The 19,927-nt window shown below is 41.0% G+C and overlaps 1 protein-coding gene across 5 annotated transcripts in view; it reads left to right on the plus strand.

Annotated features, from left to right (window-relative positions):
• The window catches only part of NUSAP1 (nucleolar and spindle associated protein 1), a 29,482-nt gene that overhangs the window by 470 nt on the left and 9,085 nt on the right, over positions 1–19,927 (plus strand). The window contains exons 2-8 of one of the 5 annotated variants that reach the window (XM_046654677.1): positions 6,185–6,253; positions 7,403–7,564; positions 10,331–10,474; positions 11,510–11,669; positions 15,229–15,330; positions 16,454–16,563; positions 19,296–19,483. In XM_046654677.1, coding sequence (XP_046510633.1) covers positions 6,185–6,253; positions 7,403–7,564; positions 10,331–10,474; positions 11,510–11,669; positions 15,229–15,330; positions 16,454–16,563; positions 19,296–19,483 — 935 coding nt within the window. The remainder of the gene's footprint in view (positions 1–6,184; positions 6,254–7,402; positions 7,565–10,330; positions 10,475–11,509; positions 11,670–15,228; positions 15,331–16,453; positions 16,564–19,295; positions 19,484–19,927) is intronic. The other 4 variants (XM_046654679.1, XM_046654680.1, XM_046654681.1 and 1 more) reach the window with 4 other exon arrangements.

Genomic DNA, 19,927 nt, shown 5'->3' on the forward strand with positions numbered 1-19,927 from the left:
GAATGCTGTGTCCAATGCCGATTAATTGTTAGGCAGTCGCAGAAGTAATTGCCTTGGCTTCTGGGAAATTCCAAACAGTAACACTTCGGTAAACTGTAATAGCGCCCCAAGATCTCTTGCTACTTTATTGGGGGACCTAGAAGAAAGGATGAGTTTTAGGGGACCGCCCCCGTGGATAAATTTTTATAATTAGCCCTGATCTAGTATGGGCGTTCATTTGTTGATCACTGTTGTAGCAGTGTTCTGTTTCAAAACCGGTGAGGTCTTTGACTCTGAGGCTGCAAAATGTTGGGGGAAAATGTGGGGATTCAATTTGGGATTGACGTTCTATACTAGATTCTGGTGGAATTTTCCTGTCTAATACTAATGTATACTCGAGATTTGTTCTGCAAGCTGTAGTATTTATGCTGAGTGAATGCCTAAATCAGCCATCACAAATATTTTTAAATGGTTTAAACAAAATAACCAGTGCCCAGGTACCTCTTGGGGCTGAATGATAAAGCAGTGTCTGGAGATATTTCTGGGCTCTGATCTTAATGGCTCCCCAATACTTCATAAAGAAAGCCTTAAATCCTTAGCTTAAATCCCTTAGGCTTTTTGCAGGCTGACTGGAATCTTTTATCCAAGGCTACATCCAAATTGGACTGGTCCCTGAGCACTTGCTACCTTTCTCCATCTTTGTCCCTTTGCTAATTTTGGCCCTTTGGCCTCAGATCCCTTCTCTGTCCTTTATCTTCATGAATAATTTCTTAGTACTTTTCAGAGTCCATCTGAAATGTCATCACTGTCTTGGTGCCTCGTCTCCTCTTCCTTCCCCTGGCCACAGGTCCACACCCCAGTAATCCCAGGAACCCTCTGTGCTTTTAAAGTAGTTTAATTTCAAGTACTCTGAGCACTTGCAGGCTTCCGCCTTGTACTCTGGTTATTTGTGTGTGTATGTTATCTTCTCCACTAAAAGTTAAGTTCCTTGAACAGGGATCTTATCCATCTACCTTGGAAGTCTTTACTGCACTAAGTACAGTATGTTTTATATAGGGGATGCTGAATAATTACTATTTACTCTTATTTACAACCATTCCTGGCAGTGCTAGAATAATGCACCCGAGGGTAGCAAGAGAGTTACAGTGGAGATGCCTCCCTGAGTCAGAGCTCTGGCTAACATTAAGGCCCCATAACCATTTGGATCTCTGAAGAGCTATTGCCAAGTTAGATATTTTTATGAGAGTCCCACCTATCATTGTGCCTTGAGGCAGCTGATATGGGGTAGCCAATTAATCACCTGTTGTCACGGAGGTGGAATAGTACAGTTTGTCACTGCAGACCCCACTGCCTGCCTAGCAGACAATATCTGGCACATAGTGTCACTAAATATTTGTGGAGGGGTACTATTTCCCAGACAAATTTGACCATACAAGCCTTTATTATAACCAATTATAAAAAGACACTTTGGAGATGGAGAAAATTAAACTTCAACTAGGTATTAAATTATATTAAGCTATTGTTAATTTTGTTGGGCATGATAATGGCATTATGATTATGTTTGTCTGGTTTTTAAGTCCTTCTCTCTTAGTAATACATGCCAAGTATTTACAGGTGAAATGTTATGATGCCTGGGATTTGCTATAAAATACTCCAGGAAAAAGAGGGAGGGCAAGATGAAGTAAGAACGGCAGAATGTTGATAATTGTTGAATCTGGGTGATAGATACATGGGGATACATTACACTATTCTCTCTACTTTTGTATGTGTTTGAAATTTTCCCCAGTTAAAATGTTTTAAATTATTTACAGTTGGTACAGCCCAGAGGCTTAAATCAATTCCCTTTTTAAATTCCAAGTAAATAGCAAAAAATGAATAAATTGCTTTAAGAAATTATCGATTTGATTATTTTTAAAACTTAACAGAATAAGATTTAAGTAAATTCCACCAGTATGATAACATTCTAGCTAAATTTCAAAGAGAAAATATTAGCTCTTCCGGTTGAGATACTACTCTTAACAGTAAAGCAAAATGAAGGAGGCAGTTACTAGTATGTATCCTATGGCGGCTTGTCCTTTTCCCACTCCTGCCCATGCTTTCCTTCTCCCAAGCTTAGATTACAAAGACTGGCAGTATTTCCGCTTTCTTGCAGCGCCTCTCCCTGACCTGGAAGAACTCCAAGCCTGATTAAACCCAGCCCCGTACTGAATCCTTGCCTGTACGTAACCAACCGACCCTGGCTAGAGAGAATCAGCTAACTCTGTTGACTGAACTTAGTTTAAATGATGACCATAAATTGTAAAATGAGCACTTGATTCTACTATACTTCTTTAGTAGTCATTAACTTTCCCATTTTTGAGGACAGTTATTTCATATCTTCTCACCTCAGATTGGCTGTCTTCCCTCACTTGATGACTTTTTCTCATAGGTCATGGAAAAATGGATGCAGTCAGCTTAGTATTACCTCATCTTTCCACCACAGCCCTCCAGCCAGCCTGCACCTGTCCTGTGTACTCTGCCTCGCTCCTGTTACAGTAAAAGGCTGTGCCTAAGGGCAGCCTTGCCATTTGTGCTGGGGATCCGTTCCCTCCTCCCGGGCTACACTTCCGCAATGAGCTCCTCTCTCCTACGCCAGTTTCTCCTACTCTGCTGGCTCATTTCCATAACATATGCAATCAAGTCCTAATATCACCCATCTTAAAAAAAGAAACAAAAACCCTCTCCTGACCCTATGTCCTTCAACTACTGCCCAATTTCTCTGTTCTTTTCCATTGACATTGCTCTTACTGAGGTCACCATGCCCTACATCTCACAAACCGTGTGGTCCATCTCTATCCTCACCTGCCAATCAGCAGCATTTGGCATGACCGAACACTCTCTTCTGCTCAAACCACTTTCTTTTCTAGACTTTGATACTGAGTTTTTTCTTGCCTGGTTAGCACTTCTGTCTAGTCTCCTTTGCTGGTTTTTCCTCTGCCAAATCTCTAAATGGCCAGTGCCCCAGAGTTCTCTCCTCGGCCTTCCTCTTTCTAACTGCTTTCTCCCTTGGTGATCTTATCCACTCTCATAACTCTAAATTCCTCTAGAACTAATGACTCCCAAGTCCACATCTCCAGTGGGGGGGTCTCCCCTGAGCAGCTGGCTCATGTATTTAAGTGCATCTTACAGGGCATAGTCGGTTCAGAACAATTAAGATCCCTTCCAGGCTCAGTAAATGGTTCAGACCCACTTTCAGTCACCCTTGATTCCTCCCCTCACCGCTCACACCCATCCATCCTTGTCAGTCCTTCCTCCCAAGTACGCTTGAAATCTGACCTCTGGGCACCATCACCAGTGCTGCGAACCTGGGCCAAGGCACCCTCGTCTCTTGACCACTGCTTCAGTCTGTCTGCCCGTCTCCCTGCCTCTACTGTGGCCTCACAGTAGTATTCTCTTGGTAGTGAGCTGACATTTGAAACTTAGAACGGGTCATTTTTCTGCTCAGTGCCCTCCAATGACTTTCCTCACACCTAAAATAAAATTCAAACTCCTCCAAATGTAATATGAGAAATTTGGTTTGATTCTGATTTGGAGGGAAATTTTAAATAAAGAAAAGAAAACCACTAAAATGGGAGATAATCGAGGAAATTTTATTATGGGCTGTGTATCAGAGGATATTAGGAAATTATGACATTTCCTAGGCATGTTACTGCATTAGAGGTTATATAGGAAAATATCCCTTTATTTTTAGAAGATGTGGCTGATATATTTGTTGGCAAAGTCTCATGATGTCTGGATCTTATTTTCAAATAGCATTGCAAGAAATATATATTAATATAAAGAGAAAGTAAATATGAGACAATATTAATGATTGTTGAACCTAGGTGGGGAGTATGAGAGTGTTTACTAATCTATTTTGACTTTTCTATAGATTTGACATTTTTTATAATAAAAAGTTAGCGGGGAGAAATCCACACTGCTCTTGCCCTCCACTCACCCCGGTGTTCACGATGCTCCTCCACACTGGCTTCTTTCTGTCCTTTAAATTCACCGACCATCTCAAGGCCTCTGGGCTTGGTGTTCCCTCTACTTGGGATCCTCTTCCCCGTCATCTTCCCCTGCTACTCCTTCCTTTCCTTCACATCTCAGCTCAAAAGTTACCACCTCTGAGAGGCCTTTCCTGCCCATCCTAACTCAGGTAGAACTGCCACCCGACCCCAGTCACCAGTTTCGCTTGCTTCATAGCCCCTGATATATCATTTATGTTAGCTTACTCTGGTAATAGGCCCTTTCCCCATAGTCCACCTCGAGAGGCTCCTGCAGGGCAGAGACCCTGTCCCTCTCATTCACCACCGTCTCTCCAATGCCTGGAACAGTGCCCAGCACGGTAAAGGCTTGTAGAAGGAGTGAGTGGATGTGTACTGATAGTAACATCTGTACCCCCAGCTCAACTGTCTTGAGCATCACCCCGTATCATTTGACCTGCTAGATGCCCTCCCTCGGCTCTGCCACACACACCTCATTTCGTCATTGTTGTGTGTTTGGCGATGTTTTCATGGTATTTCAAGAAGGTGTTCTGGAACTCTACCATACAACATAGAACCTATGATTAACAGTACTGTGTGGTCTACTTAAAATTTTGCTAGAGGATAGATCTTAGGTTAAGTGCTCTTACCACCAAAAAAAACCCCAGAGGGGTCAATGGGAAACTATTGGAGGTAATGGATAAGTTTATGGCAGTGATGATGGTTTTCTAAGTGTATATTTATCTCCAAACACCTCAAGTTGTATACATTACATATCTACAGCTTTTTGTATGCCAATCATACCTTAATAAAGTGGTTGGGGGGCAAAAAGATGTCAGAGTCAGAAAGAAGAACTGAGAATGCCTGAGTTCTGCCCTGCCAGTCACCCCCTTCACAGAGAAGACCCCGAGAGAGGTTCGAGGAACAATAGCAAGTAGAACATAAGGTACCACTTTGTTACTAGCCTGATATCTTGATAGAGAGCATTCTGGTGGCCTGGGCTGGAGGATGTGCTTCACAAACCCAAACCAGGATATCTGCCATTCTCTCCTGGACACATGGCCGATGATGAATGTGTGAGAAGAGCCGAGCTCGGTGGCTGGCCCCCTTGAGAAGGGACTCTCTGGCTCTCAACCTCATGGCTGGGGGAAGAGGAGGAAAAGAGAAGCCAACCAATATGCTTGGCCCTTTAAACCACAGGAAAACATACCCAATCAGGTTAGCATTCCTCTTTCAAGACAGAAGGGAAGGTTTCCTGCGGTGGGAAGAGAAACTAGGAGTTTTCTTTCCCCAGGTGCCCGTATCCATCCTTCTAAGAACACCCCACCTTTAGCATTTCCCATCTTAGGGACCCCCACCAGACTCCACCAGCTGCCCAAGCCAGAAACCTGGGTGTAACAAAGCTTCCCTGCGCCTCAACCCTGACATTTGTGCTGATTTTACTTCCCAGGAAGACTTTGAATCCATCCGTGCTGCCTTGGCCCTGTTCTAGCTCAGGCCACAGTCATCTCCGGTTTCCTACGACAGCCTCCTGGCCATTTCCCTGTCTTCCATCTTATCCTCATCAAATGCCTCCTGCACATTGTTCAGCCAGATGATCATTCTGCGTAATGCAAAATTGGTCCCCCACTGCCCTGCTGCACTCCTCAGAGACTGCCCTGACCCTGAGCATAGAGTGCATACTCTTCAGAGGCTCACAAGGCCTGAAAGGATTGCACCTTTGTCTCTCACCGTCCCCTTCAACAGCTCCGTGCTCCAGCCACACTGAACTTAAGTTCTTCAAATTCCACTCTCATTCCTGCCTTCCCATGCTGTTTCTGTACCCTTTTCCCTATATCCCACTCTCTACTGATCATCCTTCAGACCTCAGCAGCGGGAGACATCACGTCTTTATCTTAGAACTGGCGTGTCCACTTATCTCCTGGAAGCTCCCCTAATGGGCCAGGCTGGGGGCCCAGCCCCCTGCGTCCTCTCACAACAGCCCGAGCTTCCTCGTGTTGGCACTTAGCGCACTGCCCTGTAACGGCCTCTGCTGTGAAATCTGGGAGGGCGGGAACCAATTCTATTTCCGTCATCATCCTGTTCCCAGAGTCTGCCCAAAGGACATTTGATGAATACAAGAACATGGGCAAGTGTTCAACGTATCTTTCCTGCTGATTTGATTTTTGGCTCTACTGGTAAGCTCTTTAACTTTTCTGCAGGCAAACAAGTTGTTAAAAGCCTTGAAAGCCCACCTTAGAAACGAAGCAAGAAAAGAAAATGAGAATCAAGTAAGTAACACTTTTTATCACCTATGAAATAGCAAAACAACATATTTAGTTAATGAGTGATAAACTATGATTAGTGATGACTTAAGACATGCTGTTTATAACCAAACTGATCATTATTGGTAATAGTAAATCCTTTCATAATAACTATTTGTTATAAATGGTGAAACTGCCTTGTGGCATGTAATCTGTTGAATAGGATGTTCCCATACAAATGCAAAGCTTAATTACTAGTTGCCAGATGTTAAAGAGAGAGTGTGGTATGAGTAGTGGGGGAACTGGATTCAAAGTCAGAAAAACCCAGGTGAAATAGCAGCTCTCATTTCTTTTCGTGTGACCTTGGAAAACTCAAACTCTCTGACTCTTAGTTTCCCCTTCTGTCAAATGGACATAATGTCTGCTCTGCTAAACTGAGTGCTGTGAGAATTAAATGAAGGCGGGACTGCAGTGCCTTGTAGTCAAGTGTAAACCACTGCTGATGGGCGGGGTCATCATGGCTGCTGTAACCCCACACCACAGATTTTTGACAAAGCATGACACCTAAGTGGATCAATGACTCCTTCATTAGGGCCAGGATTCTTAACTTGAGAAAAGAGGAAAACGTTGAAAGGCCCTAAGGAACCGGGCCTTGGAGAGTATCCGTTATATGTCTGAAATGAAGGCAAATATACACGTGACCTGAAAATCCAGCTTCCTCTTCTCTGTCTTCACAGTCTCCTGACTCTCTATATTCCAAGGTATAAACATGTAGAAACTTTCAGCATTCAAAATTCTTTTTGATTCCAAGTTTTAATTAAAATAGGCACCAAAAAATAATTAATTTTGAATTCCCGCTTTAAAAGTTTCTACATAACTAAATCCTTTATATTTTTTTAAATTTTATTTTATTACTATTTTTTAATGGTTAAGGATACATGATTTTAGTGCTCTTTGAAATAAAGATTTTTACTTTGGGTATTAATTGACAGACTAAATTAAAAACGATCTATCATAGTTCAAATTACACATCTCAGGGGCTGTTCCATTTTGAAAAAATTTCACAAGAGTAGGATGATAGTCAAAATTCAGTCAGGGATAGAATTCCTAAGTGGGGCATCTCAATAGTGAGCTTAGATGGATGGAATGACCTGACATACAGTTTATTTGTCTAAGGCTACAGAAGGAGTCAGCACAGTCCAAATACACGGCAAAGAGATCATTAATGTTACCAAGGACACACAGATGGGTAAGCTTCCAGACCCCCAGTCATCACCTGGGGAGTGCACAGGCGTGGATCACATCAGACCTTCTGGAAGCCTTATTCTCCCACTGCAGGTCAGCCTTAACTTTGTGAGTTGGAGCAGCTCTGGCTGTGTGCTGGGAACTCGCTCATCTGAACTAGATGTGTCTCTTCACTCTTGGATTTAGGCGGGTCTGTTACAGCTACATCATGGTGCATTCACGAAGGAGCACATCCTCTCTGATCACTGTCAGCCTCCCAGACTAACATACCATGGTTAAGGTGTATGGGGTTAAAACAAGACATCGCTGGGAGTTGTGCTAACAGGCTTTTAAACCAGTTATAGGTCCTGTCCTGTACTGTTAATATGGGGGTTGTCGGGTGGGGAGGAATAAATAAATACTTTAAAAGCGTCTCTTTATATTCCAGCAGTATGTGGTGTAACCCAAAGGTACCACTTCTATTGTGAAAACAGTTTCTTCTTTTTCTTTTTACTTTATTGCCCATGACTGTCCAGGGAGTTGGGAAGTGGCATCCAGATGGCATCTTTCTACTGTCTTGTAAATCTCCTTGTATCTTTGAATTTATTCTTACCTGTTCCCACCTGTCATCTGTTGACCTCCTGGTTGCTTTCCAGTATTCACTGTCTCATTTCTTCCTCATCACCTCACGTCGTGACCTTATTTTGGGTGAATTCAGGTTCCATCTGGATGCCCCTTACTGCTCTTGCCTCCTTGTTTCTTACCTCCTGTGACTTTCATTTCCATTCTTCATCAGTCATCACTTCTCTGGGCATATCCTGGACCTTATATCACTTAAACTATAACATTTCGCCTCTGTCTAACACCTTCCATTTTCTAAGCCTCCTTATTCTGTCACTCCCAACACATTTACTTTATATTGTGGTTTTCAACCCAGGTTGTATGAGAGAATCATTTGGGAAGCTTTTTAAAAATAGTGACATATAGGCCAAACCCCAACCAACTAAATCTACTCACAGAGGGTGGGGTCCAGGCACCAGAGTAAAATGGACTGAAAAGTGAAGATACAAAGCAATCTACCCCCCACTTCCACGTGCAGAATACCAGGTGCCTGCTACCTGCTAAAATATTAGAAGGTAAACCTGCAAGGAAATTCAATGGTTATTAGGCAAAGACCTCTGCCTTGTGGCAGTCAAGGATCCCCCAGCACAACAGCCTCCCCGCCTAAGGAACCTGGTAGGTCAGATGCCACCAGCTAACAAGCATCCCACACACTAAGCTCCTAATGAGGTTTTTGCTCTGAATATCAACAGACAACCAGCAGTCACCAGACATTTCAGGAAAGCTTGCAGTCTGAGAGAGCTTAAGATAAAAAGGAAAGGATAACCCTAAAGGAAACAGAAATGATATAGAAAATGGACAAAAACTTTTTTTAAAAAGCCTTACCATAACTTAGTGAGTTATTAACTCTTAGAATCAAGCTACACAGACAAGGCACAACGGGCTGTAAATGTTATCAGCTCTGCTACTTAAAGAGAATGGATGACAGAAGTTAAGACAAAAGGACAATAAGAGGTGAAGGAAGGTGTAAGGATGCACATACCTGCAGTTTACAGGCTATGTGTTGTGGAACAAGATTTAAAGGTTTAAGTATATGTAAAGCTGCAAAGGTAAGTAATAGAGTGACTAAAGTAGTATTATTTTGTTAGGAGGAAGCAGATGAGATGAGAGTGGTACAAATGAGCTAAAGTTTAGCACATTCATAAGCACTAAAAATAGCCATTGAAAATACAAATGAATATCCCGTCAGCAAATCAGTAGTGACGTGACATATAAGTAACCACTTGAAATTAAGCCCTAGAAATGGGAAGGGCAGGAGAGAGAATCATTGCCTTTCATTACAATCTCTCTAGTATTTGGGGTTTTTTAGCCATATGTATTAGCTTATTTCAAAAAATTAGAATTTATGTATAAGAAAATACAAAACCACCAAAAACAAATCAAGCCTTTCCTGTATAGTCTCTAGGTGAGATAACATGCTTTAGAAGGCCCTCATACTCATGATAATATATTCACCTATTTTTTTCCTAATGCTTTTATCGTTTCATCTTTTACATTTAAATCTCTTATCCATCCAGATTTCATTTTGATGTGAGAGAAGGATTAAGTTTCATTGCACCTCCCACCAAAAATATGAAAAAAACATAGTTATTAGTTTTCTCAGCATCACATGTTGAATAATGAATCCAGCTTCCCCTGCTGACAGGCAGTGCAGCCATTAGCATTGCGATGACTTCTTCTGTGAGCAGGACTGTTTGGATGTTCTGGTACCTGTACCACACTGTTTGGATAACATAGCTCTTTGAATTTATGATACTGCAAGTGCCATTCTTACTTTAATCCCTTATTTTGGCCTTTGACAAGACACTTTGAACTCTCTAAACCTCAGTTTCCCCATCTGTGAACTGGGAATAATATTGGTATTTGTTTCTTAGGCTTTGAGGAATAAATGAGATAATCTATATAAATACTTAGCCCAGTAAGGTTGTGATATTAGCTGTCATTATTATTATTAGAGCATCTGCCTGACACATAGTGTATATTCCATAAATAAATGCACTTTTAATAACTTGCTTATTTATTCACTTTAAGATAACTTTGAATGCTTTCCTAGCTTTGTTTTCTAGCTTAGGTTGTTAAATGTGGTTGTTTATTTTTGAATACTCTGTAATTCTTGTCCTTGCCTATAATTTAGTGCTGGAGTTTTAAAACTATCTTTTGCTTCATATATATGTTTTTTATTCAGCTTAAAATCTTATTCTTCCTGAGCATTAAAACTCTATACCTAGGACAAGGCAGATTAATGTCTCTCTTTTTCAGGATAAAAATCAAACTTCTACATCCTCTTCTGATGAAACCAAGATGCAGATTAGCAGCCAGGAACAAGCTGAAAAGGAGCCGGTTGGCCATGTCACCAAAACGAGGAGAAGGCGCGGGACAGTCCATCGGAACCCTGACTCCCAGGTGAATGGAAGTTTACAAACTGAAAAGAAGCCACCACCTGTGCCGAACCGCTGTGTCCTCAGGGGGCTTTCTCTGCGAATTCCCGTGTGGTATCAGGAGGTTGTAGACACTGTGCCGTGAGCTCCGGGAAAGCACAGAACCAAGTCAGGGCTGCTCATCATCACACACCAGGCCCTGGGAAGCACTCATTAAGTATTAAGCACAAATTAAATATTTGTTGAATAAATATGAACATTCGTTAAGTGTTTACTTAAGTGAGGTGTAGTAAATAAGAAGGAAATAGAAACCAACATCAAATATGATTTTTTTTCCCTCTTCCCTCTCTGGTCCAGGCCTGGTGATCATGCTGCACGCCGACTCTCAGCAGTGCGCTCGTGTGACTCCAGGGGCTTCCCTCACTTGCTTTGAGAGGATTTTATTATCCTTTCACTCAAGTGTAACTCTTACAAAACACGGCCCTGATTTTTATTTTCTCGCTTTGTGTAGTCCCGGAGTCCTTAGCCTCTCTAGGTCTCCTAGTGTTAGTTTCTCATCCCTGAGAGAGCTGATCTTGCCATTTCCTCCTTCCAGTGGTTCCTAGGATCTCCTGTCCACAAATTCACATTCTTGTGACACTTGCTGAGGCAGAGCACCCCAGCTGCCGCTCAAAAAGTGTATCTTCCTACTTTTCTTTTAACTCCGCTCCCTCTTCAATTCGGTACCTATCTTGGAAGGCAATGATTATTTCTCTTTTCTTTTCTTTTTTTTTAACGTCTGACTATAAACAATTAAAAAACATTTTAATGATAGATTTTTGAATTGATGTATAAGTGACAAATAACATTGTATTAGTTTCAGGTGTACAACATAATGGCTCGATATTTGTATATATTGTGAAATGATCGCCACAGTAAGTCTACTTAACATCCATCACCACACAGAGTTAGAAGATTTTTTTCTTGTGATGAGAACTTTTAAAATCTACTCTCTTAGCACCTTCCAAATGTGATTACTTATTTATCATTTAAATCATTTATTTCCTTTTAAACTTTGTAGCAGGATCATTCAGAGATAAAAGTAAGTGGTCCCACTGAATTGCAGAATCCAGATGAGCAGGAAAACCAGGCTGCTAGACCTGCTGCAGAAGTCCCCTCTCCACCCGACGAGAGCCAAGGAGATAAGAATGCAGCATCCTCAGGAAGAAGTGCAGGAAATGGTATGCCAAGTAACTTCAAAAGTCCAAAATTGCTAGGGTGGCCATGTGCATTTATTTCCCAGGACTGCTGTAACCAAGGGCCACACACTGGGCAGCTTTAAACAACAGAAATTTATTCCCTCCCAGTTCTGGAGGCTGGAAGTCTGAAATGAGGGTGTCGGTAGTGCCATTCTCTTCTAAGACTCTGGGCAGAATCCTTCCTGGCCTCTTGCTATCTTTTGATGATGGCTGCTGACCCTCGGCAATCCTTGGCTTGCAGCTGCATCACACTAACCTCTGCCTCTATCATCACTTGGCACTGTCCTTTGTGCCTTTCTTTCCATCTTGAAAGGACGCCAATCATGTTGGATTAGCATCCACCCTAAGGCCCTCATCTTAACTTGATTACATCTACAAAGACCCTATTTCCAAATAAGGTCATATCACAGTTACTAGAGGGTAAGACTTCAGCATATCTTTTGGGGGGACACATTTAAACTTCTAAAATTATTATATAGAACTTATAAGGCTTCTGCAGTTAAAGCAAAAGAACCAAATACAATAGGCCATCAGGTCATCTTCAATAACTTTGCGAAGAAAGCAGAATAAGAGTGGTAGCTGGAAAGGTTAGGGAAGTTGATCTCTGCTCACTGCTGAGGAGAGCCTGAATTTTGTCTGTTAGCTCCTCTGGCCTGCTCCACAGACAGGTGCAAAGACCTGTTTGCCTCTTCAACCAGGACAGTTTAAAGGGACCTGCAAAGTTTACCTTCCCAGTCGTGTGGCCATTTTTATTATGATAAATGTATACTTTTCTTAGTCTCTAACCTCCTAAAAACTTTCTCCCTTTCTCAAGTAAAGTTTGTTTCAAAAAGACGGGAAAACTTCAGTTCCCCCATACCCAGCAGAACTTGGTGCTTTCTGATCTCATTCTTTAGGAAGCCTGCTAATTGCCAACAGTGTCTCAGGGTTAGTTTCACCCCTGGAAATCTGTCTGGGCACCTGAGGCTTTGCCTGAGGGGAGATAGAAGATGACCCATTCCAGTGCTTCCCAAGCAATTAAATGCAGAATTTCTAATGGTGAGCCTTCCCATCTTCCCTAGAACGTTGAATGTCCTCCTAAATCCGGAAAGTTACAGGAGGTAGAGGTTCTCATTCAGTAGGTCTGTGTTGAGCCTGGGAATCTACAGCTTTTAATAAGCAATCCAGGTAATTTTGATGCATATGCCTCATAAACCCATGTTAAAATCAAGACTTAGAGCAAGATGTAAAGAAATATGACAGACTCAGAAGTGGGGGTGGAATTAACAAATGTCTGCTGTGCTACCAACCATTTTATGAAGGAGACTCAGCTTTAGCACTCAGTTTCAAGAGAATGGAAGAAATGAGGGTGGCCCATTAAGTCATGTTCGCCTAATGAAACGCAGGCTGTTTGAAGGGAAAAAATCGAATCATAGTTTCTGGTGAGGAATTTTTCAAACTTTTAATTTTCATACAATTTCAGACTTGAAGTAGCAAGAATAGTACCAAGAACTCCTATATATCTTCCACCTGGATTTCCCAAATGTTAACATTTTACCACATTTGCTTTTTCCTTCTCTCTCTCTTACTTATATCCATATACACATACACTTCCATATATGTGTTGTGTACATTTATTTCCTGAATTATTTGAGAGTAAGTTGCAGATACGTGCCCCTTTAGCCCTAAATATTTCAGTGTGCATTTCTTAAAACAGAAGGACTTTCTCTCACAAATAAATGTACAGAACACAAAGAGTTCATTAATATGGCTTCATATTCCACATTGCAACTAACCCAAGCTATTAAAACACTCTTCCCTTTCAACCATATTATCTATATGTGGCCAGATTTGTTTTCATGAGCTTCAACCAAAATAACACATTGCAATGTATTGCATGCAGAAGTAGATAAGAGAACATAGCTGCCTTTTAGTAAGTCAGACATTAAAGAAATTGTACAAAAATGTTACTCTACTCACTGTTTTTGTTTGTTTTAGAAATTTTAGCCATTTTTCATAAATGTATTTACTTTAACATATAATGGGTATATTGTTAATTTTACTGAATCAAATTTTTTTTTTTTTAAAGATTTTATTTTTTCCTTTTTCTCCCCAAAGCCCCCAGTACATAGTTGTATATTCTTCGTTGTGGATCCTTCTAGTTGTGGCATGTGGGACGCTGCCTCAGCGTGGTTTGATGAGCAGTGCCATGTCCGCGCCCAGGATTCGAACCAACGAAACACTGGGCCGCCTGCAGCGGAGTGCGCGAACTTAACCACTCGGCCACGGGGCCAGCCCCCTGAATCAAATGTTTTTAAATGTCCTAGTTTTAATATCAAATATGGCACACACTGATATAACATACATGAACAAAAATTCTTTGGGGTCCTCAATAATTTTTGAGGGTATAAAGGAAGCTGAGACCAGAAAGTGTGGGAACTGCTAATCTAATCTGTAGACAGACCTTATTTAGATTTCATCAGTTATTCCACTAATGTCCCTTAAAGCAAAGGAAAATCTCAGTTCATCTCTTGCATTTCGTGGTCATGTCTCTTTAGTCTACTTTAATCTGGAACAGTTCCTCAGTTTTCCTTTGTCTTTCAGACATTGACATTTTTTAATACAGGCCAGGTTTGTGGTCCTCTGGCTTGGTTTGTCTAATGCGTGCTTGATGGCTGGTTCGGATCATGCACTGTTGGGCGGAATCCCCCAGAGTGGTGCTGTGTCCTTCTCAGGTGGCACCCCAGAAGGCACAGGTGTTGGTTTGTCCCATGACTAGTCATGTTAACTTCCATCACCTGGTTATCATGGCGTCTGCAAATTTGCCCCTTTGTAAAGTTACTACTTTGCCATCGGTAATAGTATCTTGTGAGGAATGACTCTGACTCTGTAAATATCCTCTTTTTCATGGAACTCTTCCGCTCTGGTTTTAGAGCCAAGTTCCAAGCAAAAGCTCCTACAGCCCCTCCTGCTCCACTGAATCATTCTTTTGCCTTGTTCTATGGACGCATTGGGGAACCTTAAGGATGAGTGACTTGATAAGTAGTATTTCTTGAAAACCCACTTGCATATTTTTTAGTAGATTGCCTCAAGTTGAAAAAGATACCAGAATGTGGAAAATCATTATAAGTGGGAAGAAATAGCAGACTTATATACACCATGCTTTCAACTGGATTTACAGAACAAAAACAAAAGTATAGCACATAGGACCTGAGGAAATCGGCCAAAATGCTAATGCTTTCTTAGGCTGGTGGGATTGTGTGATTTTTATCATTCTAGTTATAACAGTAATATGTTAACAGCAAAAGTTCTGAAAAACTGTTATTAAATTTCTGGTATATTTATATAACTTCTACACAGGAAGCATAAAATTTCTGCCTACTTGAAGCAGATGAGCTAAAATTGTAGTGATGCTATAATTCGTTGTGCTCCTTATGTGCCATTTCTCCCACCACCTTGGCAGAGCCTATCACAGGAAAACGCTCCATGTTAACTCACAGATATTTCTGAATGGGAAGAATTTTTTTGAAATATTTCATTAGTTCTGCATCTTTGGATTCAGGTAATAAAGATTCAAAGGTATCTTCAAACAGAAAGAAGTCTCTTTACATAGATGGATTTTCCAAACCTGGAAAAAATAAAAGAATTGCAAGCACTACTCCAAGTAAGTTTTGCACACGAAGAAGCATAAAGTACTGGTTGGCCTCTGGGCTGAGGCTGGAGAGGCAGTGTCCTCTAACAGCTGCAAGCTTGGACACTGGGCCTCGGGCTCGCATCCTCATTCTCTCATTTTCTAGCTGTGAGACCTTGGGCAGTTCAGCCTCCGTAGACCCACTTCCTCAGTTTAAAGTGGGAAGGATTGTACTACCTATTTCACCAGATTGAGATAGAGATTAATTGAGACTATTTTTCCACTCCTGGTTACCTATCACAGCAACTAGCATGTAGCAAATATTCAAAAATATCTAAGAATGAATGTCTATAGAATACTTAGCACAATGTCCACCTTGTAATAAATTTTTTTTTCTTTTTTTTTTTTAAGTAGTAAGTCTAAGGGACTCCATCTCTGGATGTAATTCTTCCTCTCTATTGCTTGGCACATACAATGTTAATCGAGTGTTATATATTTATAGTACTTAGAATGCTGCTCAGCATATGTTGGAAATTTATATACTTAGTATTTAACTATACTTAATTAGAATATACTTATATATATAATTAGAGTAGCACAGAGCAGGGGTCAGCAAACTTCTGCCTTCCTTCGCCTGTCTTATAGCCCTTGAGCTAAGAATGGGTTTTACAGTTTTAAAGGGTTGTACAAACAAAGAGGAATATGAGACAGAGATCATACCAAACGTGGCCACAAAGCCTGAAATATTTACTCTCTGCCTCTTTAGATAAAGAGTTTGCCAATCCTTGCCATAGAGCTTGCTGAGCGTTATAAAATGTTAAATTTATGATTACATAAAGGCCGTTTGATTAATTGGTGGGGGGGAGGGGAAATTTGTTGTTCTTTTCTTATCCTCTGGACTAAACCAAGATGTCAGTTAGCAGTGGAATGGACAATGGAGAGAGAGTGAATGTTTGATAGTTTCTAAGATGAATATGCTTTGCCCCTGAATTTCTAAAAGCTAAATGTTTTAAAATTAAAGTTTTAGTACAGATGATGTTGAAGTTGAATGTCAGAGATGCAGAGAAGAGATTAAGTGTTAACAGGAAAACATAGGGAAGGTGAATAAATGGATTTTGTCTTGTTATTAATTTTCATATTTTGGGGAACATTCTAGACTTTAAGAAGCTTCATGAGGCTCGTTTTAAGGAAATGGAGTCGATTGATCAATATATTGAGAGAAAAAAGAAACATTTTGAAGAACACAATTCATTTAATGAACTGAAGGTATGCTGGTAAAGTTATGTTCTTAAGGGGACTAAACTATTTGATTTTAATGTTGATACCGTGTATACACCATGGCTAATAAGCCAACTTTCTATCACCCTATGATGATAAGTTCTAAGTTGTTTGTTTTTTTTAAGATTGGCACCTGAGCTAACATCTGTTGCCAATCTTTTTCTTTTTTCTTCTTCTCCCCAAAAACCCCCAGTATGTAGTTGTATATTCTAGTTGTAGGTCCTTCTGGCTCTGCTATGTGGGATGTCATCTCAGCATGGCCTGATGAGTGGTGCCATGTCCATGCCCAGGATCTGAACCAGTGAAACCCTGGGCCGCCAAAGTGGAGTGTGAACTTAACCACTCGGCCACCGGGCCAGCCCCCTAAAAAATTTTTAAAAACAAGCATAATAAGCTTCTTAGAGGCTTAATCTTCAGAAATAAACATTCATTTGAACAGTATTTATAAAACCACTGTTACCACAGTTGACGACACTGTTTATCAACCTTCAGCAAACAGTGACAAAGCCAAGTCATGGCATTAACCGGCTCTATTCCTTCAGACTGATCTAACACCATGGGTGGAGAATCCAGAGAAGAGATATTCAGTATGTCCATATTAAGACTTTCTTAAATCTAAGCAAGAGCAGGTATCACCACATTACAGTTGAGTACGGGGACAAGGGGCCCATGCTGACGCTGTACAGAAAGTAGACGTTCAGCTTCCTTTTCTGCATAGGCCTGAGCTGGCTGCAAATGTGCCTGGAAGCAGGGCCACTCTTTTTTCTAAATGAGTAGCTTATCTTATTTTTCAGTGATAGCACCATCTGAATGAGTTTAGTTCTAAAATTCGCCACTGCACCCCCCCCCCCCCACCCCTCACCCATTGTTTAAGTATTGGCTTATCAGATGGGGTATTTGGGATGATCTATTTGGAGACTGGAGGATAAAAAACAATTATAGTAATTTCACCATAGCTGATATGAAGCTTTTCTTGACAGCTGACATGTTTTGGCATTGGTCACGTGGACAGTGATGAACAAGAATAAATGAGCAGAGATCCCACAGTTTATCTTTTAACTATATTAATGGTTGTCTTTTACCTTGTAGAAGGTTTTTTTGTTTTATTTCTAGTTAAATCTATCCAACTTTTCCTTTTAAGGCCCTGAAATTTTTGTCATGCCCTGCCTATCCCGAGATCTTAAAAATATGCTCTTATATTTACTTTTACTGCCTTTATTATTTTTCCCTATGTCCAATTCTTAACCCACATTTCTTTTTTCAACATGTGGTATGATTGAGCGCTTTGTTTGTTAGAACGGGATTTTTATTAAAAGAAAGGAACTGATAACATTAACAAAACGAATTGATACTATTAGAGTCAGCGGCATAATATTCCACCTGAAAAAAAAAAGTCAGTATGATTGGTACTCAGGGCAAGTAGAATCATTAATACATTATAAGTTGCTCAAACAAAGATATAGAGTTGGTGGTCCTGGCACCAAGTGAACTGCAAGGAGACACTGTGGAAAGTAGGAATGTTAAAGAAAAGAGAGAAGAAGGCATAAAAGGTGTGATTAAATATAACAGTATATTTACTACGTCTAACCTGGCTTCTCAGCGTATAGTAAAGATGTGTATTTACTAAATATTTTGGTTTTAAATTTGTCTCACAACATTAGAATCTCTTCTGCTTGTATGTGGAAATGAGAAGTTGGTTAACATAGTTCTCTAGTTGCTTGTGTTTCCTAGAATATAATTAGAATTTTTATGTCTTTTGGCTTTATGTTGTCAATTTCAACAGCCCTACCTCTGTTGTCACTTAATGAAGTTATATTTCTTCTGCTTGCAGTAGAGCTTAGATTCATGATAGTAAAACACTCAATTACTCTTTGTACCTTGATAGCATCTAAAAAAAGATAGCCTAGATGGAACCCTTCCTAGCCATTTCAAAAAACCTTTCCCTCCCACTCTCTCTTTTTTTTTTTTTAAGGAAGATTAGCCCTGAGCTAACTACTGCCAATCCTCTTTTTGCTGAGGAAGACTGGCCCTGAGCTCACATCCGTGCCCATCTTCCTCTACTTTATATGTGGGACGTCTACCACAGCATGGCTTGCCAAGCAGTGCCATGTCCGCACCCGGGATCTGAACCAGTGAACCCCGGGCCACCGAAGCGGAATGCGCACACTTTACCGCCACACCACTGGGCCGGCCCTCTTCTTTCTTTTCTTTAGGTTTTTGTTTAAAGAACTTTAAAAGCTTTTTTAGGGAGAGGGTAGAGGTGGAATTATTTGTAGATTCTGCACGTTAATTATATAATAGGTTCTTCTTTTAGTTTGTATTTAATAAACTGCATATCATGCTCTCAAGGTCCCATATTTCCAAGACAACCTATTTCTCCTCCTCCCTTTCTGGCCGCAGGGGACTGTTTAGTCACATTCTTTCTCTAGTTAGAAAATACCTGGTACGTGGCAGCTGGGAAGGATTTTTTGTAACATATTACTCAGCACAACCAGAAGTTACTCTTAAATCAGTCACCACAGCAACACAGGTGCAGTGAACTGCCCAGCCTGTCAGGCAGGTAGGGTAGGGGGAGGTAGTGGGGAAGGGAGGGGAGACCGGTGGGGTTAACAGTGGGGATGAAACAAGGAGATAAATGAGGGTGCTCTTCCGCACTTTGCCAAGATGACAATACTGTCTCTGAGGCCACGTGGTCACATGGTGCATTTCCCTTTCTTCAGAAGCAGCTCATCAGCAAGGGAGTGGTGGCAACTCCAGTTCCTCTCCAGGGAAGACGCTCTGTGGCTCATACTCCTGCCAGCCAGCGGCGCTTGCAGGGCCGACCCCACAGTGCCGCAGGCCGGAGCACCCTGTGTGCCAAAGGGTCAGCCAAGCACTCTGCTCTCTCCGCCACTAAGATGAACGTCAGGTAAAGAATTCCAGAATATAATCAGCACAAGGTCTCAAAGCTTTCCTGCTTCTAACCATTTGAGGTGGACTGTATCAACTGTGTTTTAATGTTGATGGAAAAGGGGAAGAAAGATCAGCAAACAGTTTTTATAAGTTCTAATCTTTTTTTCTTTAAATTTGTGTTCAGTTTCCTTGTTTTATCCAACTTCCCTAAGCTCATATTTGATTCATAAGTAAAGAGAGAAAGTAAGATATATAGAGAGAGAGATCTTCATTTTATTAGTTTAATGTATGCCTGCAAAGATGTGTAAAGAGAAATTTTTCCATTGACTTAAAGTTGAAGCTAAACTCCTACAAAAAAATTTCTCAATGCAGTATACTAAAAAACTGACTCATGGTGCCGCCCCGCGGCCAACTGGTTAAGTTCACACGCTCCCCTTCAGCGGCCCGGGGTTTTGCCAGT

Source organism: Equus quagga, chromosome 2, assembly GCF_021613505.1.
Source record: "Equus quagga isolate Etosha38 chromosome 2, UCLA_HA_Equagga_1.0, whole genome shotgun sequence".
In the NCBI taxonomy this organism is placed as follows: domain Eukaryota; kingdom Metazoa; phylum Chordata; class Mammalia; order Perissodactyla; family Equidae; genus Equus; species Equus quagga.